The sequence below is a fragment of the Scomber japonicus genome, chromosome 9 (assembly GCF_027409825.1).
Source record: "Scomber japonicus isolate fScoJap1 chromosome 9, fScoJap1.pri, whole genome shotgun sequence".
In the NCBI taxonomy this organism is placed as follows: Eukaryota; Metazoa; Chordata; class Actinopteri; order Scombriformes; family Scombridae; genus Scomber; species Scomber japonicus.
The window spans coordinates 15,468,220-15,494,077 of NC_070586.1; the positions used below are offsets into that span (position 1 = coordinate 15,468,220).

Consider the following 25,858-nt stretch of genomic DNA (forward strand, 5'->3'; position numbering starts at 1 on the left):
GCCTGATCTCTGACCGAGCTCCTGGGGAAACACTGTGAAGACCTCTTACTCCGGAGCGATTTCATGGTACCAAAAAAAAAATTGTAGTCAAAAGTGTGTGAGGTATGGCGCAAAAGGGGGCAATTTAAATACCATATTAAATACTTGCTAATTTTTTACTCTCACATCTAAAGTCTGAATCAAGAGTTAGCAGACCATCTCTCTATAGATTTTTAAAAATATTTCTACACCCTGACACACACATTTGAAGTTTCCTTTTTTTATTTTATCTGTTTAACTTTTTACACAATGACGTTTTTTTCTCGTTTTTTAACTTACTTAAACATGTTTTTTAACATAAGTGATGAAGATTTGGCTATATGGGATGATGGATCTGATATAATAGGGTAGGGTAACGTTATTGATCCCCCTAGGGGGAAATTCAAAATTGACACAACAATATTCTTTAAAAATGATAAAATAAAATAAAATTTACAATACATTATATGTATAATACATCTTAAGATGTATGATATTTTGGATGCTTTTGGTATGTTGTAATTGAAATATGGCTTTTATATTACTTCTTTTTACTGTGTACCTTACTGAATTGTTGTTACTCTGTTGCAGTTTCCTGGTACCCAAAAAAAATTGTTCAAAATGTGAGCAGTATGGAACATGTTGGAACTCAGAGAAAAGGAGATGCTTTAAATACCATATCAAATACTTCAGACAAATGTTCTCTGGTGGTGGAGAAGTACTCAGGTCTAGAGCTGGAGCAATATATTGATATTTTATTGATATCATGATATGAGACAATATTGTATTATATCATGAATACCATAATATCAGTGTTGTCTTTTCCTGGTTTTAAAGGCAGCATTACAGTAAAGTGATTATTTACCTTTGCGCCATTATGTCATTATATCCACATTTCTGATGATTATTTATCATAAATCTCATTGTGTAAATATTTTTGCTAAAGCACCAAAACCTAAAATATTGATATTGAGGTATTTATTGATTTTGTCCATATTGTCTCTAAAGTAAAAAGTGGTCTACACCCTGACACACATATTTGAAAAAAAAGTAAAATCTTGTATGTGTATACATATAAGATGTTTGTTTGATATTTGTGATGTTTTTGGTGTATTGTTATTTAATTATGGCTTTTTTTATTTCTATTTGCTATTTGCTATTACAGCTGTGGTTTATGCTAAACACCTGGATGTTGGTTTTGAGTATTTCTCTATCATTTTAAATTTATTTTTGTTCCTCCAGTTTTAAGTTTGATTTGTGACATGACAGCCTTTCTTAAATCATTTTGACTGTTTTAAATTTTTTATTCATACAGATAACCTTTTTATTCAATATGTAGATTTAATTCCCAGATATGAAAGTCTAAAAGCTGTTTCAGTGACTTTTCTACTCTACATGGATTAAAGTATTGGTTGTGCACTAATGAATAGGATACATTGATTTATTGGACAAAAGAAGCCAAAAATAAATATATTGAGTCCATAAAATGCTGAAATTAGTCAATAAAATATCCACCAAACCTCTTTCAGATTTGTCTCCCTGGCAACGTAAACACCCATCGGTACAAATGCAGATGTAGGAATATACCAGGCACGGAGGGTTTAAAGAAAGCTGCAAATGAAATGAGATGCATTATGGGAAGGTTAGGATGATCCATTCTGTCAGGATATCTCAGTTTCTGTTTCTTTATTGTGAGAATATGTTCTTTTAATTTTTCTCTGCTGAGTGTCTAAAATTTAAGGAAATATAAGGTTAGACCGTATCAGTGGAGAAACCCTTTAACCAAGCAGCACAGAGGCTTCTCACCACATAATCAGTGCAAGTCCAATATTCACTGACTCTCCTCTCACCTGATCTGGTCCACCAGTGTATTTGAAACACATCTGGGTCTTATGGGCTCATAAATGAATCTTCACCAGCAATTTGTTTATTTCAGTATTTGGCTTGTGTGCTAGAAGCAGCTGCCAGAAGTTTTATGAGGGGTCATAAAGGACATCTGAGACTCGACTATTTACAGCAGCAAACCAAAATGAGATGAGAGAGGTTGAGAGCTACACAGACTCAACATATTATTAATATTGATTATCATTTGACAGGTGGAGACAATTCTTGGAGCCCATGGCGGAGCCTGACTTGAAGAGCCGGACCACATCTGTTGCTGGATGTTAAACTGTAGATGTGAAATGATTCTGCATGGCCTGTTTTTTTTCAGATTTATTCAGAAATGTTTGAAAATATAAGAGGAGAATCTCAAAAATAGAATATGAGACAATGTGGTCCAGTTCTTGTAGATATTTATGCACATTTTATAAAACTATCAGTGGTGGTGAAAGAAGTACTCAGGTCTAGATCTGGGCAATATACTGATGTTTTATTGATATCATGATGAGACTGGGTGTATTAGATTATGGATAGTGTGATACCATGATATGGCATAAGTATTGTCTTTTCCTGGTTTTAAAGGCTGCATTACAGTAAAGTTATTGATTGCCTTTACGCACTTTGTCATTATATCCACATTACAGATGATTATTTATCATAAATCTAATTGTTCACGTATTTTGTGAAAACACCAATAGTCATACCTATAATACTGATATTGAAAATTGTGATAGTTGATATTGTCAATATCGTCCAGTCATGCTCAGGTCTCCTACTTAGGTAAAAGTACGTCTGTACAGTTTTGTCAGCAACCTACTACATGTAGATATAAACAGCATTTTAATGTTGGCAGGAGAGAGTTTTTTTTCCAACTCTTTTTATTGGGATTTTCCAGCAACATGACATACAGTGATAACAGACAGTGAGAAAACAGACAGGGCTTTACACCAGTATGAGGAGAGAGCTCATTTTAACACCTTATAATGCTGTTGTTAAGATGTCAAATAAACATAGTGGACAGTACAACATATAATATTTCACTCTGAAATGTAGTGAAGTGGAAGCATAAAGTAGCATAAAATGGAAATACTCGAGTAGAGTAACCTACAAGTACGTCAAAATTGTACTTTACTGTAAGTAAATGTACTTTGTTACAGCCTGTGGGGCAAATTTGGCCCTCCAGCAAGAACATTTGGCCCCTGAAGAAAACTGAAATTTAAATGTTCACAGTTCACATCAAAACCTTTTTTTCTGCACAAATCAACTACATTTATAGAAAAACTAGTTTTACATCCGTAGTCTGATGTGCAACTCGAAGGGGGAACTGTGTTTAATTTGTTTTATTGGTTCTAATTTCTTTGGGTCCTAAATTTGTGCTATTTTAATTTTGATCCTTTTATGCTTGTATGTGCAGCATACGTCTATGCCTGCCTTTGTGAAGCACTTTGGTGCAAAGTCTGTTTGCTTTTTAAAGTGCTAATATAAATAAAATTAACTTGAAAACAGTTACGAATTCCTCCTCCACAAAGTGATCATATACAGAAATTTATTTTTCTTAAAATAATTCATTTATTATTTTTTATAATTACAGAATAGCAATGCCGTATCTATTAATTCATTTTATTAATTTATAGTAGGCTATTTATAGTTTCTATATAGTTTTTTATTTATAGTAATGCAATATTGTGATCGCCTATCAAAATATTAATCCTATGGTTTGTTGAATAAAAGTAAAACAACAATAAAAACAAATAAACTCTGAAATACTGCTATAATACTTTAGGGTGATGGCAGGGAGGCTCGTCTGTTTGGGTAAACGCCCACTCTTACAGGTTTTTTGTTTAACACACAGAGTGAACCCTCTTTCTCATCACAGACGATCTTCGGCGAGAACACGCACAACAGTCGCGCACGTTCATCGTGACCTTTCAGTGCGGCCGGTTGCTGCACACGGGGAGGCACGTACAACTGTCAACAGATGGGACACATCTAGAGGCATCTTAACACGTATAAACCCACCGTAAATGGGTTCATCATCACACCAACCGTTTCTGTTGTCGCGTATGTTATCGTGGATGGATTACTTTACCCGCATCGAACCGAGAAGCCTCACGACGTCCCGTCAGCAGCGGCCATAGCTCGGTCACTGACGCTGGAGGTGAGTCGGCTCGTTGTCGGCTAGGCTAGCTCCACAGCTAGGCTAGGCTACGAGCTGCTAGGCTACGGGCTGCTAGGCTATGAGCTGCTAGGTAACATGCTAGCGTGTTGCTAATGTGAACATTAAGTACCTTTTAGGTTTCCCGTTTTAGCACAGTTATAGCAGTGATATATTTATAGATTTTGACCCCTGGATGTCTTATTTTAGCTTCATGCCGGTGGCTATCTTTCGTGGAAAATTACCAGTGATGTTCCTCCGCCCTGAAATTACGTCTATTTACTAACAGGTTGGATTGCTCAACGCAGTTTCATATTTCATAGCTCCATATTTTAATTATTAATGTAGACTATTAATTACAAATATAACCGGTTAGCTTTTACATATTTGCTCTATGTTGTATAAGCATTAAGATGTTGAGTCTCGTACTGTTGAGCTATATGATGCTAACGTTAGCTCTGGTATATTATGTAAGTACTCTTGAATTTACAATAGAAACACTGCGACTGAAAATACATTTTTTTTACAAGTTAAAATTCAAAATGCCACTTAAGTTAAATACTCCCTGTGCAGATTGACCCCTTTTAGTGTGTTATTTCGCATTATATTAATTATTATATTGTGTTTTTTTTAAATCATTAACTAATACCTGTAGGAACTTTTTAATATTGTAGTTTATCAACATGGAGCACATTTTTTTTGGATAGTTTTGATAGATTTATAGTAATGTCATTACATCAAGAGTATATGTGTATCATGACTTCTTTATTTGAGTGTTATATCAAATAATAATAGTATAATAATAATAAATTATACTTTTCACACAATAAATGCATCTCAAAGAATACAATAAAAATACAAATAAATTACATACTCAAAGTGCTTCACATAAGAGACAACATATAAGGAGCATAGAGCAATGCTAGAAAGAGAAAAGAAATAAATTGTTAGATTTAAAGTAATATCACTGCTGTATATATTTCTATATATTATATATTCTATCTTTTTAACGTTAACTTATGGCACTAATAAGGATTACTTTCACTTTTTGTTGTACATGTACAATGACAGTAAAGACTACTCTATTCTATTCATCACAGGTATATGAAGTGTATCATATTTTTTTATAATAGTTTTAATAATACTATAATAATAGCTTTCATACAAAGTGTGTAACATTTATTAAAGAAAGGAGAAAGCAAATTTAAACAGATTATATATGTTATTTTACACATAGTCTTAATCTATAAAGTAAATCTAAGTGTTAAAAAAATGTAATGGAGTAAAAATACAATATATCTCTCTAAAATGTAGTGTAATAGAAGTAAAAAGCAGCATAAAATGGTAAAATCTTAAACTAGAAGTCCCCTTAAATCTGTATTTAAATAAATTCAACTAGTCACCTTCCACCTCCGATATTATGTAATTTACGAAGCCGCCATAACATTTGTCATTTGTCTGCGTTCCCCCCTCGAGGTTTTGGCAGTGTGTGATAGGACAGGTTGTCTGCTCGACATTTCTTCCCATTAAAGGGGAGTTTTCCTTGACGCTGTCGCCAAGTCCTCGCTCATTCGTGTAGGGGGATTGTTGTGGGTAGATTAAAGAGTCCGGGTCTAGACCTCCAGATAACTTTAAGTAAAATAGACTTGATTTTTTTATTCTACTACACTTCTTGCCTTTTTCTTTTCTTTTTCTTTCGCTACACTACAAAAGTTGTAACCCGACACCTGTGTGCTCTCTCCCCCTCCCTCTCCCCCTCCTTCCCTTCCTGTCTCTCCATGTGTGCTTTTAAACAGAGTACAGTAACCTGCCTCTGCCATGGCAGTCTTTAGTCACCAGGTGCTACTTGCAGTCACCAGATCAAGGTAAGTAATCACCTGTTACACTTCTCTACACCCCCAAAAAAGATAATAATTAAAATAGAAACTTTTACAAAATGTTGGATTCAAAAACTGATTCTCTGCATGTTTCAGGAACTGTGAGGCTTCTTTTTTTGCACTAGAGCCAAAAATCCAGGCTCCCATCTGTTTACATAGTCTGACTGTAAGGCCTGTTCCGTTAATCTCATGACTCTAGTTAAACGTAAGAGGTTGGACACCCAACAACACGGCTGCTGCTGTGGTGGTTTCTACCGGTGTTTTGCAAAGATCTGAAAAGTGGGTTAACAGTGTACAGACAGCACATGATCAGTGCTATTTACCAAGACCTCACGATTAGGTTCTCTAATTCCTAATTCTCTAAGAGTAGCTGAGACTTAATTTACGTACAGATGTTTTAAAAACATCACACTGACCTCATTATATGCATTTAAAACATCTTTAAGCTTTTACATATCATTAATATTCTGATATGACTTAAGTATCCCATTTATAATTAGTGCCCTAACAAATTTTCAACCACAAATTGAGCCACATTCATTTTGTCGTATGGTTTGATGGTATTTGCTTGTAGTGAAAATACATTCACAATCATTATATTCTGGGTCACTTTAGGAAAAGCCCTGAAATTTCAGGCTTAAAGAACGTGATTTAAGGTGTTTTTATTGTTTTTAAATGTCCAAATGGGTCAAATTTGATCCGAAGGCATGAATGTAATCTGCTGTATTTCTGCTAGAACGTCAAGCTGCTAATCATTGTAAATGAAAGCTCGGACATTTCTTATCAAGACTCGGTGATAAGATTAAGGACTCACATGGGTTCAAGGAGGTAGACATTGTGTGACCCATCCCGAATAGTCACCTCTGTCTTCTTTTTTTTTTAGTAGGAATGACTATTTCCCAACAGGTAATCTCAAATGGAGATGTATGTGAAGAGAAATTTGACACATTTGAGATATATTTTAATGTCAGGTGTGAGCTTGCCATCTAAACAGGTTTTATGTCCCCGTCTGTGTCGTAGAAAACGAGGTATAAACATGTTAAACTACTGAAACTGCAATGTTTCCTAGAATCAGCTGAACAAAGAGTTTTAATGGTTTCCATGTTAACCAAAATATTTAACATTGAAAGAGAAAACAGATTAGATAATTTTTTTTACATTTTAAAGTTTTGAATTATAATTGGATTGTGAACAGCATAATATTGTGAGTGTCGCAATGTCTTAAGTGACCCTTCTTTTAGATTCCTTTGCCTTGGGCTAGTACACAAAGGAAAACTACTTTAACAATGTATTTGTTACAGGCTTATTTGCTTATATTTACTTTTTTTTGGTCCTGTACTGAATCAGCAAACAAGCTGTGCTCACTCTATAAAAAGGAGCAGCTTTATCTACTTGTGGAGTTAATCATTACAGCAGCAGATGTACAGGGAGGGAAACTGTACATGCTGTAAATCTAGATTGAGTTTTAAAGCTAACGTGCAGATAATATGGAAACTGTTTGATAGATTATAGTTTTGTTTCTTTGTGATTTACTCAAGAGTATACAACAGCCAAGAGGGGCCAAATTATTGAGGCAGTTTGTAAACAAGGCTTTTAAACAAGGATGAAAAGAGAACTCCTGCTCACTACTACACTCAGTCAGGAAAAAGGACATGTCACGTTTCCAATGTGGGTAATAAATAGTTTTTTTTTTATCACAAACTGCAGACATTGTATGAGAGGAATGCTGCAGTTTGTATTGTGAGTTTGATGATGCATTAAAACGGTGATGAAACGTCTTAATTTCCAAACATGGTGCAGCAGTGATTTTAAATTAGAGCCCGATCAATACTGGATTTTTGGTGCTGATGACGATGTTAGGGAGTAAACAAATTTCAATTTTAAATGTGGTTTTCAAACACTTGTGAAAAAGATAAGTAATGGAGGATGTGAAATTTAATAGTGTGAGAATAATCTTTATTTTTATAAAATGACATCAGTGCACTGAAACAGTAAACCTCACTGGGAATTTAACATGTAAAATATTAAACCTGAATTAGGAAAAACGAGTAAATACATATTAAATGCGGCCTATATATCTGACAGGCCAATATTGGCCGGGCTCTAATCTAATCATTCAATTGTTTTTTCAAAAGTTTTTTTTTTAAGGTAGCAGCAAAAGTTTGGAATATTTACATTTATCAACTTTTGGAGCAGCTATAAAAATTGTAATCATGTTAATATTAATCACCTAAACAGTTAATTCGATGTGTATTTTAGCACCAGTGTACACTTTAAATACTTTTTTGAAGCACATTGCCTCCCGCACTTCAGTCATATCTAACCAGTTTTTTTTCTCACTGTCAACAGGGGATCATATTTGTTGTCCAAGAGGCACAGCTGCTCCTCTCTGTCTTCCAAAGCTTATCTACACGTAGACCCTCCCCGCCACGTCTCCTCATTATTGCCACTCAGGCACACTCGCCACGGCTACCCCAACTGTTACAGACGTCACGACCTCAGCCGGGGCCAGAACTCCGCCCTGCTCGCCCGTGCGCTGCACAGCTCAGGTTTTTGGCTCCAGGACATAAAACAGGAGGACACCAAGACCTCATCTGCCGCAGCCCAGGATGCTTCTCCAGGAGCAAAAACGGACTCTGTGGCAGCTTCAGCGCAGCCCCAATCTCCTTCAGCTACCACTCCAGCCTCCTCCGCCACCCCCACAGCTGCTGCCGTCCCTCCGGTGCAGGAGAGGGCAGTAGTTAAAAAGGCTCTGCATCAGAGGATTTTAGATGAGTTGAAGCATTACTACAATGGCTTCCGGTTACTCGGCATCGACATCAAGATTGCAGGCAGGATGGTGTGGAGGCTGCTGCACGGACAGCTGCTCACACGCAGGGAGAGGAGGAGGGTAAGAGGAGCTGACTTTTTTGGGGGGGGGTTCTGATTTTGCAGGATTTACTTTTTTTAAATTTTGAACCCATGTATATACAAGCACCCATCCTACATTGAGTCATAAGACAAAAAATACAGCTGCAGGAGGTAAATTATATGTCAAGAATAAACATAACTTCCTACATATAAAACATGTACATGTTTCAAACTCTACAAATAAAACCAGCCCAAAAAAACATCCTTACTAAAACACAACTCATGTTTTTAATCCAGAAGAATTTAAGACATTAAGGATGTTTTTGTAAGAAGTTTAGCTCTTGAATCATCATTTAAAGGGCAATAAAACATGAAATAGGCCTCTGTGTCACCTAGAATTAAATAGCAAACAAATTTAACCTTTGAGGTTAAATTAGCAACACATTTTATACTAACACAAATGCATACACAAAACAGACAACAGAAATGAGAGGTATTATAAGGAAATGGACTAGTAGATTGAGTTTGTAGGTAGCTGTCCTTTTTTGAGATGCCCTCAATCAATAGGAGTGTTCTTCCATACATTCACAAAGTCCACTTTAAAAGTCAGAGTGTGGAACTCCAACCAAAGCAAACATACTGTATTACAGATCCAAGTACCTTCTCTTTCTTCCAAACTTGTCAATTTCTAACGTACCTGAAAGTTCAGTGTGCACACTGACTTAAAGGGAACCCATTATGTACAAATGTGGAATAGTACAAGCAGAAACAGCAACAGTGGTGATGATGATGCACTCCTCCAAACATATAAACTACTCATTTAACTTTGCTGTGCTGCGTAATGGAAAAACACTCACAGTCTGCCAGCTTGACCTGAGTCACAGCTCGGTGGGACGTAACCCCTAAAGCAATGAAAAACAGCCATAATGTTAGCGGAGTGGAGCAGTGAACTCGTGATCTGTGTGTGGAGCAGATGACTGTATAAATAAAGCTGTCACAAGATGATGTCACATTGGGCTGAAAGTAGAAAAAAGTTTTAAACCAAATTTTCAGTCGGTGCTTTTTCCTTTTTATTATTTGACACTATGGCCACTTTAATATGAACATCCAACATTGTGACATTATGTTAAAAAAAAAAATCAGGAAAAACGTAATAGGTCCCCTTTAAACTCTTCTTCTCATAAAGCTCTACAGTCTTCTGTCTTTTAATTCCCTCACACACAGCAGCGAGTCTGTTTGGTTTCTTCACAAAAATCTGGTGTCCTTTTTGTTTTAATGACTAAAACCCGCCTCCAGTCGTAGTCCTCCTTCCTGGTTGCTCTCCTCAGTCACTCTTCGTCCAGGTTGCCGTCATAAATCACTCAGGCATATTTTATGCCTTAAGGGTTCCTTACACACCTTTTGTACATGTCAATAAGGAATGTGTACTGTGTGTTCCCTAAGCCGAAACAAATGTGAGCCAGACCAGTTATGTGGTGTAATATTACACTGACTGAGTGACTGACAGGTTTTAGATTTTCTGCTCTGAAACTTTTAGTGCCACCATCACAACATCAGCAGTGACGTGCTAAACACAACAACTACTGATTATCCAGAAATACTACAACTAATACTACCCCTACTTTCTGCATTATTTAGGTGCACATGGCAGATTTTTGGGGGCAGGACTAAAACTGGCTCTCCTTTTTTCCAATATATAAACACTGGATTTTAAAATACAGTTTCCAACTAAGAGCAGCACTTCAGTACATAACAACTACTACTTTTTATTCAGAAATACCTCAACTATGACGACTACTATTCCTACTTTCTGCATTTATTCAGCTGGACAGTGAAGATTTTTTGGGGGCAGGATTTAAACTTGCTCTACTTTTTTTCCAACATTATCAAAGCATTGCACTTTAAAATGCAGTTGAAATGTAAACACATTTTATAAGTTACAGAATATTAGAGCCTGTCTGATGCTGTATATTTGATGCCGACGTCCATATTTGAGTCTAATTAAAATCTGATGGCAATATCAGACAATATTTTATTATATCAATATATAAATAATTGATATTCATAATATATCCCAACAGTTATGACCAAGATGAAAATAAACATGTCAGTGCTCACTGGAGGAGAAACAATGTTACAAAGTGTTTCTAAATTACCTCAAACTTATCTTTGACTTATCTGTAATGCAGTTATTTATTATTAGTTATCAGCCAGTGTCTGTGATAATAAGGTAATAACGAGCAGATAACCTGCTGGTTTATTGTGCAGGCTCAGGTTTATATTTGTTATTTTTCATCCAAACAAACGAGCAGCATGTTAACAGCTCAGTAGCTGAAACTGCTGGCTGCTGTTTTTTATTTTGTGGACTTCATTGTTGCTCAGGACAATGAGCAGGTTTGGTGTCACGTACAGGTACCACATGTGAGGGTGAACAGTGATGTGGTCGGCTGAGCTCAGCTGGGTTTGTTGACAAGGCTTAAAAATGTTTAAAAAATCAATTACAAACCTTTTTAAATCAGGAGTTTTTAAAGTGTTATACTGTGAGCTTCCCCTCAGACACAGCTTAGTTTACCTGCTTAGTTTTGCTCAATTCCTGGATGAATTATGTTATTTGATCACTTAGACACTCAACAGTTGAGCCAAGTTAGCCTGATACTGCTGTTTGACCCATGTCAGACTACACCAAATACATTAAAAAAAAGTTAGCTGAAGGAATTTATCAGTTTCTGACTCTGGAAAAGTGGGAAATATTGTAAAATTCTCACGAATTACAGTATCTGAACTATCCTTTTAACCAAACCACGCATTTAGGCTATTCTACGTGATCTCCTTTTGATAACTCATGTAATATTTTTCGACTTCCATTCACTGAGCTTCCCCTGAAACTGTTTGGAGCCCAACATGAGGAGCGCCCTGTTTGCCAAATGGTTGAATCACGTGCCACATAACAGCAGCCGGAAGGTCGCTGATTTGATTCAAGCCAGCGACCTCTGTTGCATGTCATACCCATCTCTCTCCTCTTGTGCCCTGTCTCTTAACTGCCCACTGTCCAATAAAGGCAAAAAAGTTTAAAATAATAATTTATCCAAGATAAAGTCTTCTGTAGCTTTATATCAATCAATCTTTATTTCTATAGCACCTTTCATACAGGCTAGTGTAGTTCAAAGTGCTTTACAGCTGATTGACATGCTGATAAATAGACAAAAAGAAAAGGAATAAAAGTGATAAGAGAACAAATTAAAAGAGAAACACTCGGATCAATGCACATAAGAGAAAATAAGTTAATAAATTTAAATTAAATAAAATGATTTAAAAAAAAAAAATAGGAATAAGAGAAAAGGTTTATTAGAGTCTATTAAACTGTAGGAACATACCGTTATTCTGCTGACTGAGTGGTGTCCATATTGAGCAAGTGAGATGTGCATGCAGGCTCAGTGTGGCTGGCTCAAGCTGTGCACATGCAGTGGTAAAAAAAAATGTTTGGGCTATTTTAGAAGAGGACTGGCAGAGGTTCATTGCACGTGTAAGAATTCTCACACGCACTCCCTAAAAGATCTGGTTACAGTAGGTTTATAGTCAGCTGTAGAAGCTAAAAGATGCTACTAATGAATCCTGGCCTGTGTTAGCAAGTACATTTTGTGACATGAGCTTTGTTTCTGTTTGTGTCTCCAGCTGATGAGGACCTGTGCTGACCTCTTCCGTCTGGTGCCCTTCATGGTTTTCATCATCGTTCCTTTCATGGAGTTCCTCCTCCCCGTGTTCCTCAAGCTGTTCCCAGAGATGCTGCCCTCCACCTTCGAGACAGAGACCAAAAAGGCATGTGTACATGTACACACACACACCCTGCAGCCACGTTGACCCCGCCACACGGTTCATTCAGATTACGTAACCTCTCCAATATGACGGCTCCTGTAGACTTTATCTACTCTACCCTTCTTTCTGAGGGAGTCGCAGCTCAATGTGTACATAATATCAGAAATCCTTTAAGACACACACATATCCCAATATAAACCCTCCTCTTATAATTTGTCTATTGTCTCTGTAATTATAATCGTCCAGTGGTATGACTTGGGCCTTTTGTCCAACTTCAAATCTCCTGTAAATGAAAAGCAGCAGGTTACTGTCCCTGCTCCGGTTGGCCCGTCGGCACCGATGTTTCCAGCTGTTCTGCGGCTCGGTTCAGTGATTCACAGATATGTTCCTCGTGCTCCTGACAGCACGGTCATGTCCGACCTCTGAGGACAAAGTACAAATGGAGAAAAAAACTGTATAAACAGCACTATGATTTTAGCATCTAACAAAGCAAAAATTCACTGACATTTTTCAGGAAATGTATAATGCAAAAGCTTTTTTATAAATCAAACTGTAGGTTAAATAAAATAATGATTAGAACTATTCTTGATATACATTTAATTGTTTAAATCTATTTTGGGGCCTGACAGCATCTTTATTTTGCCTTTTATTAAAGTAAAAGAAGCAATGCAAATTAGTTTTTGTTAAAATGTGGTGTTTTTGAAAAAGATGTGATTATAAGGTAGCCTCTTAAAAAAGCAAAATATGAAGATAAGTCCTTTAATCCTTTCTATAATATATCATTTTTATTCTTTTATTTTCCTTCTTTTCAACTGTCTCAATGAGTCCATAGTTTTTGTACTTGAACCAATTAATCATCTTGAGAACTGACAGCTACTAAATTTAAACATCTCAACTTTGTACCTTTTGTCCTGCACTGTTACCAGTCAGTATTAACTGTATTCACATAACAGCATCACACCGTAGCGTGTCTTTGAAGCCCTCATTTCACACTCTAATGATTTGTCCTCACTCCTCTTGGTGCAGGAGGAGAAGCAGAAGAAAGGTCTCGCTGCTAAACTGGAACTGGCCAAGTTTCTGCAGGAGACGATCGCTGAGATGGCTCGCAGGAATAAAGCCAAGGCTCAGACAGAAGATGAGACGCAGCGCTTCTCCACATACGTTCAGAAGGTTCGTTTTTATAACTAAGACAATGCTTTACAATCAGCTTCAATTTATATTTTTAACATCTCACATTAACTCTGCGTAATAAAGCACATTCTATTCGAGTTCAGTCAGTCACAGAACCCCTATTTTACTGCACTTTTATTGAAGATCGATCAGGCAAAAGGACACTGTAAATAAACTCTTCTATGGTTGAGAGTTTAATTGAGAATCTCAGACATATAGAGGACCTTCCACCAATGTAGTGCTACCAGAAAACTTATTAGATGTGTGACTTTGTTTAAATTTCATCCAAATAAAGATTGGAAGTGTTATAAGTGAATAAATCTATTGACGAGTAACAGTCAGCAGGTCTGAAACAGCAGCTCTCCTGAGTGCTCCTGGTTTCAACATTTGACATTAACGTGTCCTCTGCGTGTTCTCGTTAGGTTCGGGGTACAGGCGAGCAGCCCTCTACGAAGGACATTGTTCGGTTTTCGAAGCTGTTTGAGGATGAGCTGACGCTGGAGCACCTGGAGCGGCCTCAGCTGGTAGCTCTGTGTAAGCTCTTGGAGCTGCAGCCCATTGGCACCAACAACTTGCTGCGTTTCCAGCTGATGATGCAACTCAGGACCATCAAGGGGGACGATGAGGTGAGATGGAGGATTGGGAGTTGTCAGTTTTGTGGTTGTGGGCGTGTTGGTATGATTTCACAAAAAAGAGCACACAGAAGAGAGGAAGAACAAGAACTGTACATATTTCCTCATTTAACCGTTCTTAAATGAGGAAATGTTGAAAAAACAACTTGTAGATACTTAAATTCATTCATGTGTTTCATCTGTGTGATCATAGTCTCTGCACATTGGTTTTATATCAAAGTTAAAATGTTTGGCTGTAATGTGCAAAACTCTTCTAACCTTTTCCATCTTTATGATTTATTTCAAATCTTCAGTTTTTGAGTAGGTCTTGGTGTTGGGTTCTCATCTTTTCTCCAATATGTACAACCTTTGTTTCACTTCCTTCTCTATTTTTCTGTACAGATGATTGCAGCAGAGGGTGTGGCGGCCATGAGCGTGTCCGAGCTGCAGGCGGCATGTCGTAGTCGAGGGATGAGGTCTCTGGGTCTCACCACTGATCAGCTACGACAGCAAATGCAGCAGGTGAGCAGCTGAATGTTAGTTTAAGTTTGTTTGATAGAAACTGAAAACTGGTTTCATAAGAATAAAGAGTTGCAAGAAATCATAGAAAATCTGGTTGCAATGAAACCTAATAGGTTTTTATTTTCTCTCGCTTTTATCATGCAGCATCTTAAGTGGAAGAAAAGATGCATCATTTTAGTTGTTTAAGTTTATGAAAAAAATGCAGTAAAGTCTTTTGAGCATTTATACCATAATTTGGAGCAGAACTTTTAGCTAAATGTGTCCAACAAAAGAATCAAACCTCTGTTGTTTTATCACTGATTTAACTAACATTCCTCTCCTCTGTCTAGTGGCTGGACCTGCACCTGAAGGAGAACGTTCCTCCATCCCTGCTGCTGCTCTCCAGAGCCATGTATTTGACTGACCTCAAACCAAAAGCCCCCGTCATCCCCCCTGTTCCTAAACTTGAGGTTCGACCTTTACAGTCTACTTACCATCTTACGCATTAACTCAAATGTACAGATTAGAGAAAATGGTACAAAGCTTAACATTCCACTGTTAAATAGCTGGTATGCAGGACGCTGATGGTTTGTACTTTTGATAATCTGTACAACTGTTTCATAAGTAGTTACCCCCTCCACATATGTGTAAAGACATTTACACATATTCACACTGAAAAAGTTAAATAAACTAGTTTATAATATAGAATTGAAAGTACATCCACTCCTTCCTCACTTCAAATTCTAATACAAATACAATAAGGAAACCAGATCAGAGTCTTTAGTTGGATGTTTTTTGTTGTTTTTGCAGAAAGCTCCTCCCACTCCAGTGGAGAACACAGGAGCAAACACGACCTCAGTCAGCCCTGACATGCTGGCGGACCCTGCTCGTATCATCAAAGACAGACCGGTCAGTTCACTGAAAAGATGACTGAAAACACACAGGATAGGCTGTTGTCTGTACATTATGATTTATCTCATATTTTCTTTTGTGTGTTTTTAGGTGGAGGAGATAAGAGACAAGGCTCCTGTTTTGTCAGACAAACCTCTGACTCCTGCCGAAGTCCTTCAGGTGAGCAGAGAAACTTCTCACCACCAAAGAAACAGTTAAGGTTCTGCTCATACAAACAAGAAAGTTTAGGATATACATCATCGAAAATACAACACCGGGACAAACTGTCATTTTATCATTTGTACAAATTGACCAAGATTCTAAAAAAATACAGAAATACAGGATGACAAAATTAGAGATGGATCTGTTGAGCAACTTCCAGGTGACACCAAACAGACACAAATCAGTACTTTCTCTTCAAGGAAAAATAAAATACACTTCTTTTTTTTTTTTTAAACACACCTGCTCACAGTACCCATTTAAACACACATCCTGCATTACTATTGGCCATGTTGCTAACCCAGCCTTTACACCTTCCTTCCCCCCGAGCAGGTCTGAAACTTACTCTCAGGGACTCTCACCCAAATCGGGGGTAGTGCAGTGGAAACAAAAGCCGAACACATAACAATGGCTACACCGTTAAGTTAGCTATTGTTAAGTTTCTGTAGCAGAAAAGGCTTCGGAGTCTCTTGGACTGGTGACACCACAGAAACCAGTTGGGGGTGGATTAGATACCAGACCTGGTTTTATAATCCAATTAGTTTTTCCGAGCTCTGATCTTTCTCACATGACCTGCTAATCTCTCTCTGTTGTACACAGTGACTATTCTGGAAAAGCAGCTAATCTGAAGGACAACAGATACTTAAATACATTTAGAAAAGATGGAAAATGGTTGAATTTAGATGTACAGAAGTAGGGGAAAAAAAGAGATGAACATCACAAATCAATGTGTTAAAGTCTAAAAATAGCAGATAAATATAGACCAATCACTGTCACACGTGTTTCACAAGTGTTTACTACCAGCCAGTCGTTTAAAAAGATATTTCATGACATCAAAACACATTTTAAATCCTCTGTGTGGAGAAAGTTTAATTGTAAAGTCTTTTTTATAGAGAAGCTACATCAGCTTGTTCCCTCTCTCCCTCTGTGTGCATGACTTGTTTACTCTCGGACACGCTGATTCTGTTAGGATTACTTATGTAATAGTTGTTTAAATGTCACGTCCATTACAGTAAATTTCCATCCATTATGAACACAAACTTTGGATCTCTTACAGGAGGTTACCATTTACTGTAATACATCAGTTGTGTCCTCTGCTGACAGATGTGGATGTTAAATGGCACATTGTTGTAATTTTTGTAATATTACACACATTTATTACATTAGAGATCACTGGCATTATCAAATCTGGCAGTGTGGAGTCTCCTGGTGGTTCAGCAGTCTGACACTCACACCATGAGCCCCCTCCTGGCTGTCTATCCTATGAGATGTGAGCAGGCTCTGAAATTAACACCCACCAAGAGTCAAATGCAGGTAGATTTTCCATTTGGCGAGTAAATCTTGGACGGCTTTCCGCCACACTGTCGTACAAAATGTTCATACCGAAATAGTCATGTAATAAAATATCTGGAATGAAATTACTAAGGAAATGTTGTTCCCTTTTTACAGTGTAGAAACATGCACCACCACACGTTCTTTAACACTCCTAGTTTGGGCTGCACTGCTTATCGTACGGGACGTCAGCTGTTCAACATCGCAGCTCTCCACTAAACTGCCAATATCTTATCAAAATGTACTAAAATTAATCTATATGTGACACAAAAAGGCAATATATTATTTTAGCTGGTTAAAAAAAAAAAAAGAAACTTGGCAAGTGAGTCAAATTTAATTTCAGACTCTTGCTGGGCTCTTGCTGGGAGCTATCAAATAACATTGTGCTATAAAAACCTGACTTGGATCCATATTAAAAATATTTCCCAGCAGAAAGTTAAAATATTTTAAATTGTAAAATACAGAAAACTGTGACTAAACTTTGTCCTCTGTCTTCGTTCACAGGCTAAAGCGGCCACAGAGGTGTCCCAGCAGAGCAAAATGAGTGCCAACGGTGTGTAAAGAGGAGCAGGAGCTTCTGGACTGAAGAGGAGATGGATTCACACAGTCTGGTGTCCTCAGGGGTCAGATGATGGTCTGCATTTCAGCAGCCTCCCATTATTTAAACGCTCCCCTCTTCCCGTGTTCAGAAGCAGAGGGAGAGGAAGTCCCCGGCTCCTCTCAACAATGTTTGTAACAGCTGATAGATTAGATCCAGGAGTCGCCGTCTCTCTTTGTTAACACCTAGAAGAGTTCTCCTGCCGTTCAGTCCTCCCCCCCGAACCCCTCTGCTTTCACGTGTGCACTCCGTTCTCGCTAACTCTGCTCGCACTGGACAAATTAGCCTGAAGTCTCGCTGGACTGGCAGACCGCCAATGGATGCTGTTGATCTTTCGTCCTGGAAGCAACACCTGAACCTCCGAGTGAACATCGTGGTCTTGTTTGATGTTGTCTCCTTACAGTCTAGAGGGTCTCCTCCTCCTCCTCCTGTAAATTTGTAAATATCCTGTATATTTTCGTTTCTGTCTTGCATCGCAGCATCAGCAGCTTTGTACAGTTTGCTATGCAAAGGTCTAATGTATCTTGGAGATTTTCAAGTTTCTCTCTGTTAGCAGTTTTAAACTTCTAACTCCTGTTCAGGACAGATGTGAGAGATCCGTTTTCCAGAAAATGCTTTGCTGAATTTTAGTTTGGCAGCCGCTAGTTTCACCTTCTTCTTCGCTCAGTGAGCTGGACCACGCTGACGTGCTGAAAACTAACAGCAGCACTCTCTGAACCTCTTTAAGCTGCGGGTTCAGTCAGCTGGAGGACTGATCCTGCCTCTGAACAGGGTTACATTGTGTAGGTGCTCGCTGCTGTAATTTAGCAAAAGGAAGACTGGTATATTATTAAGAGAGTGGTCACTCCTTTAAACCCACATGAGACTGTGGTAACCTACAGTCTGAGTCCACTGGTAAACCACTGAATGGACAATCTATAACATATTTTATTTGAATATATAGTGTATGTATTGTGTTTTAAACACTGACGCTACCACTTCCTTAAGAGAAAATACTTGATGTTATCCATAAAGATGTATTATTAATATGAGAAGAACGTAAATCCTGAAGCCACAGATGAGATTAACGTGTTATTTTTAATGTGGCACTAAAAGAGGTAAATGTATTTGCATTAAGACTGATTCGCCCAGCTATCCAACTGCATTAAACACCAAAAAAAAAAAAAGACCCTGAAAGCTATTATTGGAAAGTTAACCACATAAGTGTGTACTGTATAATACAGCTCTGTGTGCGTTTTACAATGATTTAAGATTTTTGTAACACCTCCCCCTCCATCCCCATCTTTGTACATTTGACATTTTTGGAGTAACTGGTTTTATTGCTGCTGTGGATGAAAGCTTTTCTCCTCATTGCTATTTATCCATAGGCACCCTACCAGAAGAATGGATGCCATAAGATAAAATTTAAAAGGATATTTTTTAAAAAGCAAAAATTGCAAATGAAGATTTATATTATCGTTTTTTTTTTCATATGTGCCTAAAGTTAAAGGGCGATTGGGTTTGTGTTTACGTTTACACTGGAAGACATAGGTTTTTCTGTATTGTACAACTTCAGCTTGTACTTGAGTTTGATGATTGACTTCAGTGTGTTTTAAAGCGCCCAGTTGCACCTTTTCTCGTTAGTTGAATGTCCCCCCTTCTTCAATCTGAGTGTCAATCCAAATAAATCCTAAATAGTACTCTATATTAAAACTGATCTTTTCAATCAGGTCTGCACTGGTTAGAAGAAAATGATTAAAAAAAAAAAAAAATAGTTGGCTGCTGCCATAATTTAAACCAATCCTCCAAATTTTCCCCTCATGGCAGTTTTTTTTCCTTTGGAAACAAAAGTTTGATGTCTTGAGTTGCTGGTTGATGCTTTTTAACAACACTATCTGTTGAGAAAGATTTGTCATGTTTGATCTGCTGGAAGGTTTTCAGACTTGTTTGCTGGTACTGTGTACTGCGTAACAGATTGCACAGCTATTAAAAACACTAGGTATGACTGGACCTGCTTCATATTTCTGCTGTGCTGCTGAGACTTGTGTGCCGCACTGAAAAGAAAAGGTTTAAGTTTCTGTTATTGGACGGGATGCTTCTTTCTGCATCCACAATAAATTAGTCTGCAGATCTAGTCCTATATCACCTTTGTTCACCTGTCGTCTCTTCCTTTTCATTCATTCATTCTTTCATTCATTCATTCATTCAGTATCAATGTGTAGAAACAGCTCTTACAGTTGGTTTGGTACATTGCTGCCACCATGACGTGTTCTGTCTGCAAGCAAAGTGACATTGCTGTCCAGATATTACCAAGTATGCATCACTTTACTGTTGCAAATGAGTGTTTGGGCGATGAGAAACCAGATTTACATGATTAAAATCATGAAACCCCCGAAAATTGAGTCCTGTTTCTGTTGAATATTTGTGAAGTTTATTTGTCAACTGTTCGTCTTGTATTGGTGAGTTAAACCGTTAACATAAGGAAGCAAATGTAACCACCACCAGGGTTGGAAAGTTTACTCTGGAAATGTATTAGGTTATAGATTACTAGTTACCCTACTTAAAATGTAATAAGTAATGTATTTCAAATTATTAAAGTAATGTAACTTATTACATTTGATTACTTTTCTAACAGATGTTTTCAACTGTTGGGGTAAGTGTACCCATTAAGCACCAAAATCAAAGTTCAGGTGTTTTTCATGGATATTGACATGATTTATAAGGGAGATCATTTATTATAAAGCAAGATTTATCTCATTTGAAAATGTATTCATTAGTTCATGTAGACTTTGAAGATTCAAAAATCTGGCATGGGCTTAATTGGTACTACGACACCATTTAAGACCATATCATGATTTATTTACAAAATATAAGGAAATATTGTTTTCAAATAATTAAAAACAGCAATGTATGTATGTATGTATTCAGTAACATGTTAAATACAAAAAGAGGAAAAACCCTCCTGAGAAAAGTGTTAATTACACATTTATTCTCAGTAACTGTTACAGATCACAGATTTATTTTGTATTAAATTAAGTAACACTGTTGCATATAATTAGTTACAGCCCAACACATATAGAAAATTCTATGGTGGCTGCTTTGCTATACTGGCTTAATTATTTTAAGTTTATTAGTTTTTATTAGTTTAAGTTATGACTTTTTATTCTCATATTGAGGATTGTGGTTCATAAAAATATAAGAAATAATCAAAGCAGAATTTTTAAATGTGTAGTTTTTCACGGCCACCAGGGGGCACAATTTCTCTTCATACAGTTCATTAGTGCAACAAATGATAATGTTAATAATGCTGATAATGCTTTGTGTTATTATTTGTCCAAAATTATCTTTATGGTTCTGTAAATCCAAACATGGACTCTGTTTCTCGCAAGGACTGTTGAAGATGTGTTTATTTTTTTAATGCTTAAAAAACATTACTTCAAATTTACTTGTATTTAACTTTTTTAAGTTTAAGTATTTTAAGTTTTCTTGCATTTTTTCATGTTAGGGAAAAAAGCATGTTATACTGTGACTTCATTTAATGTGATATCCAAAATATTACTGAATGAAACCAAACTGACACCACAGGTTAAGTGAGAAAATACATTTTATTTTATTCATTTTATCAGACCTGGCAGAAATGAAATATAATATTGTTATGTATGTTATCATTAGTGTATTATAAGAGTCATGGTGTTTTTGTTACCTTAGAATGAGTCCTTTATATTTACAGAGGGACCAGGTCTGTCATGGAAAGCAGAGCAGGTGGATACGATTGCAGAACTGAAGGAAACTGTCTTTGTTCTCGGGATGTGTAACAAAAACTAAAAGAGCAGAGCTGAGCAGACTTGAGAAGAATTGACAAAACTGACTGGGGGGGGGGGGGGCACTAGATGCCACTTAAATCCCCACACACTGGTCCTTTAAAAACAGTTGCTCAATGCTTGTTCATTACAGGTAACGTAAGCGGCTTTAGTGAATGTATTTGTATTGTATTTCCTTTAATGGTCATATAGGCACCAAGGAGGTTTTCAAACAAAGTGTTAATTATAAAAAAAGTGTAAAGAATAACATTTGGCCGCCTGCAGTAACTAAACTTTAAGTCTCTGAGGGGTCCTTTTGCTATTTTAAGCCTGCAGCTATTTTTGGACCAACAGTTTCATGTTGAACCCATGAGATGAACGGATAAGGCTTTGAAGTGCAAAAACAAGTGAAGGCTGTTAACGTCTGTGAACATACTGTACTTTACATCACAAGAGGACTGCTGATAAGTCTGTGTCATACTGTCACACTGGGACTTATAACCAAACATGAACTTTTGTCTTTCATTGCATGAAGAATAGAGTGACAATAAAACATATTTTGAAAGCTCTGGCACTATTTTCTAAATGTAATTTTACACTGAAGGGTGTGTAGAGTTATACATGAGGGCCTCGAGCTGTTGACACCAGTTTATACTAAAGTGGTGAATCAATATGGAGATTAGATGAATGACAAAGAAAGTGTTGAAATAATTGAGTAAACAGATGGAAAATGAAAAAACTGCACCCTCATCATGTATACACTTGACTGGCACCCTACACGGAAACAAGGAGAACCACAGTGCTGTGAGAGAAAGTGAAAAGATCCATTAACTGCACTACACAATATTACTGTCCTATTATAGTTCATTTAACCGGCTCTAAAGTGACAGGAAGCAACATGGTCTTCCTGGATTCAGCCCATTAAAAGCAACAACATAACATCCTCTCTCTGACTTCAGCTCAACTTCCACAGAGCAGGAAGCCTCTCCTACACATTTTTTCATCTTGTTTTCTATTTTGATAAAAAAGGATTAATCATTTCAGGCCTTTTTCAAGTGATTTTGGATTGTTTGTCAGACAAAACAAACATATTGAAGACATCATGGTCTGTTTGTAAATGATATTCATCCACTTTTTAAAAACATTTAACCCACTAAATATTTTTTTTAAAAGTCAGATTAATCATTAGTTAATGACCTGCTGCTCTCCTAGGAGTGAACATCCTGCGCAGAAATGTTCACATTTTATTCATACACAGATATTACCTCTTTTCTTGAAGAACCTTCAAGAATAATCATACCATCTGTTGTAAAAGTTGAGTTTCCATTTCTTTCTTAAAGTTTTGGCAGCTTTTTATTTTAACAGGTGGGTTTTAATGTAGTGCTTCTTGTGGCCAGCAGATGGCATCACACAGCCTGCTGCTTATTTTTGAATTAAAACTCTTTGTTCTCTCTTTTTAAACCACAAAGACAAGGTTTCTTTTTCCAGTGAATCTGGCTTTTAATTTTAAGGTTTCACTCAGTAATATTTAACTTTATCATTTGGACTGGTATTCTAGTAAGAATAGCCAAAAGACAGCATGACATGACAAACTAATTGTGTGTTTAAAAAATGTTTGGGAAGTTTTTAAAAAGCAACTGAAGACTCACCTGTTTAAATTGGCCTTTCTCTCACCTCAAATAGTTTTTAGGCTTTTTTCTCTTGTATGTCCTCTGTTTGCCTTTATTTTTATTTTTTATGTTTTAAGTTAGTTTATATTGCTTTTTTTGTTTCTGCCTCATTGACGGTATGTTTTTATTGCCTTTGTTTTTAATGTTTGCATGTTTTATTGATATTTTTGTATTCTGTGAAGCACTTTCTGCACTTTTCTGTGGCATGTACTATACTAAATACATGTATTGTTATTATTATTATTTTTATTATTTGCATTTCTTTTTATACTAGAACAAACTAGTCTTGTTGGCAGACAACATGGTATGTCACAATAGTTTCTACTTATGTCAGATATAAGTGCTTAGTCAGTGGTGGAAGACATATTTAGATTTTTTTTTTTTTGAAGTAGCAATACCTCAATACTACCACACTGAAGAGCCTAGAATAAGGCCTCCTAAGGTTTGTTTTGCACTTCTTCATTACATCTTTTGTTGCTTATATGTAGGTTATATAAAATCTGTATATGTGTAAACTAAAAAAAAAATCACAATAAATAAATAAAAAACTACAAAAGAATCGTCAACAAAGTAAGAAAGCTCATGCAGCTGGGTCTTTTAGGTACTTGATAAGTATACATTTTTTAATTCAGAAAGGCTTTTTATCATCTTAACTCTTATAATCGTACAGCATAAATTATTCAGTATTGATCCTTGAACATGTGTGCAGCAATTTTAATGTTGCATCTAATGATCGGTTTCCTATTTTAATCCATTAGATAGCCCACAAGAAGTTCCCGCACTGGCATGAGTCACTTAGAAAATCACAGTAAACTGAATCGATATTGAAATATTATCATATATCAATGAATTAGGTCTCAATTGGATTACTGTGGCATGCAATTAATATAAAACAATGATGCAGTGTGCTGTTGTACCCTTAGTGAGTGTAATTCTGTGATATTTTATGATTTATAGCTACCCTATAAGGGCATGTGTAGATTAGGCTAATGTTGTAAATCATCTCCACTTTGGTAGCCTAATGCATACATCTAATTTAGTAGCCTAATGGATAAATCATAATTAAGTATACGTTTTTGAACTCATAACAGGTCGAGCAACAGGCTGCTGGTGCCTGATAATGAGTTGTGTGTCTAGACTCTACACACACAGCTGTATGCTCCATCTATGTGGTTATTTTCCATGTGGAGCCGACATCATCATCCCAAGCATAAAAACCACGCCCTGGTGCTTCATCTTCTGTCTTTGGGCGACCCACTTACATCTCACCACTCGAAGTCAAATAGACTCTCAACTGGAAAAATACGACCTGGGATTTTTTTTAAATTTAATTCAAGCAAAAGAAAACCACACAAGGTAAGGCTATGTCTTCAAAAAGTGACTCCACACTCACCAGTTTTATTGGTAATATAAGAGATTAAATGCACTTTGTTTTAACCTCACGCCACCGTCTTTTGTGCGTAATTAACGCGGAGGTGTCTGTAGCTAGTGTATAAATGACAAAGTCAGTGGTTTTATAAATATTATGTCTCTTTGCCCATCATTCAGGTTATTTAAGTGTCCGTTTCATCGCCACACCTGCTGTCAGACCCTCAGAATCTCTGGACATGCTCCTAAAAGGATTCATCTTTTCATTTTATTTTATAATAAAACAGACTTACAACTGTTTAATAATATTTTATTTTTAAGTTATTTAACTACTCCCAGACTCGTGTCTGTGTCATATAAATATCAGTGTGTAGATGTTCGTGGACAGGAGAGCCCTGTTATGTCTTTTGTCTGCTTTTAATCAGATTTGGGATGCAATGTGGAACATGAGAAATCTAATTCATATGCTTGTTTGTTGTTACTGATTATGTGTGCATGGTTGTATTTGACGGCTCCACACATCACAGACTCTTAGTTTCAACAATGAGCTGCAGGTATTATCAGAATGAGAGTCTTATGATCCAGTATTTATTTTAGTTGTACATTATGAAAGTTACAGTGCACACGTTGGGCTCACTGCAGTAATTTAGATAAGTTTGACAGTTTCAGTAAGTTTCAAGGTAAAGTGACAAATAAGTCTCCAATATCACAATATTTTTGACCAGACAACTCAATATTGATACTGCAACAATATTTTAGGGATGACCTTCATTAAATATTTACCCAATGAGATATTTGATAAATAATCATCAGTAATGCGTATAAGTGAGTAAAGACAAATAAGAGAACAGCTAGAAGAGTCTGTAAAGTTCAGAAAAGTACATCACTTTACTCTAATGCAGCCTTTACACACTCATGCCATATCATGATATTACAATATCCAAAATCTAAGACGATATCTAGTCTCATATCGCAATTTGGATATAATATATATTGCCCAGCCCTCATTTAAAACATATACTAGTTCCAGGTTCTCAAATATGAGGATCTGTCTATATTTGAAGAAGCCACATCCATCTCTGGGAAATTGTAATGTACATTTTTACCAATGCTTGGACCACGCAG

The 25,858-nt window shown here is 36.7% G+C and overlaps 1 protein-coding gene across 3 annotated transcripts; it reads left to right on the forward strand.

Annotated features, from left to right (window-relative positions):
• The first annotated feature begins 3,840 nt into the window (after positions 1–3,840).
• On the forward strand, positions 3,841–20,468 carry letm2 (leucine zipper-EF-hand containing transmembrane protein 2). 3 transcript variants are annotated; one of them, XM_053325338.1, is made up of 12 exons: positions 3,841–4,057; positions 4,265–4,343; positions 5,851–5,919; positions 8,281–8,821; positions 12,454–12,597; positions 13,621–13,764; positions 14,187–14,390; positions 14,778–14,897; positions 15,227–15,346; positions 15,687–15,785; positions 15,879–15,947; positions 17,823–20,468. In XM_053325338.1, the coding sequence occupies exons 3-12, from the start codon at positions 5,873–5,875 to the stop codon at positions 17,877–17,879; spliced, it is 1,545 nt and encodes a 514-aa protein (XP_053181313.1). In that variant the 5' UTR covers positions 3,841–4,057; positions 4,265–4,343; positions 5,851–5,872; the 3' UTR covers positions 17,880–20,468. The 3 variants fall into 3 exon arrangements, with proteins under 3 accessions (XP_053181313.1, XP_053181312.1, XP_053181314.1); XM_053325339.1 differs by lacking the exon at positions 3,841–4,057 and adding an exon at positions 4,067–4,148; XM_053325337.1 differs by lacking the exon at positions 4,265–4,343 and having other exon boundaries at positions 17,823–20,467.
• Positions 20,469–25,858: the final 5,390 nt, after the last annotated feature.

Coding starts and splice junctions, on each gene's coding strand:
- letm2 (XM_053325338.1), top strand. CDS start 5,873: ATGGCAGTCTTTAGTCACCAGGTGCTACTTGCAGTCACCAGATCAAG. Junction 12,598..13,620: donor TCGAGACAGAGACCAAAAAG/GCATGTGTACAT, acceptor CTCTTGGTGCAG/GAGGAGAAGCAGAAGAAAGG. Junction 13,765..14,186: donor TCTCCACATACGTTCAGAAG/GTTCGTTTTTAT, acceptor TGTTCTCGTTAG/GTTCGGGGTACAGGCGAGCA.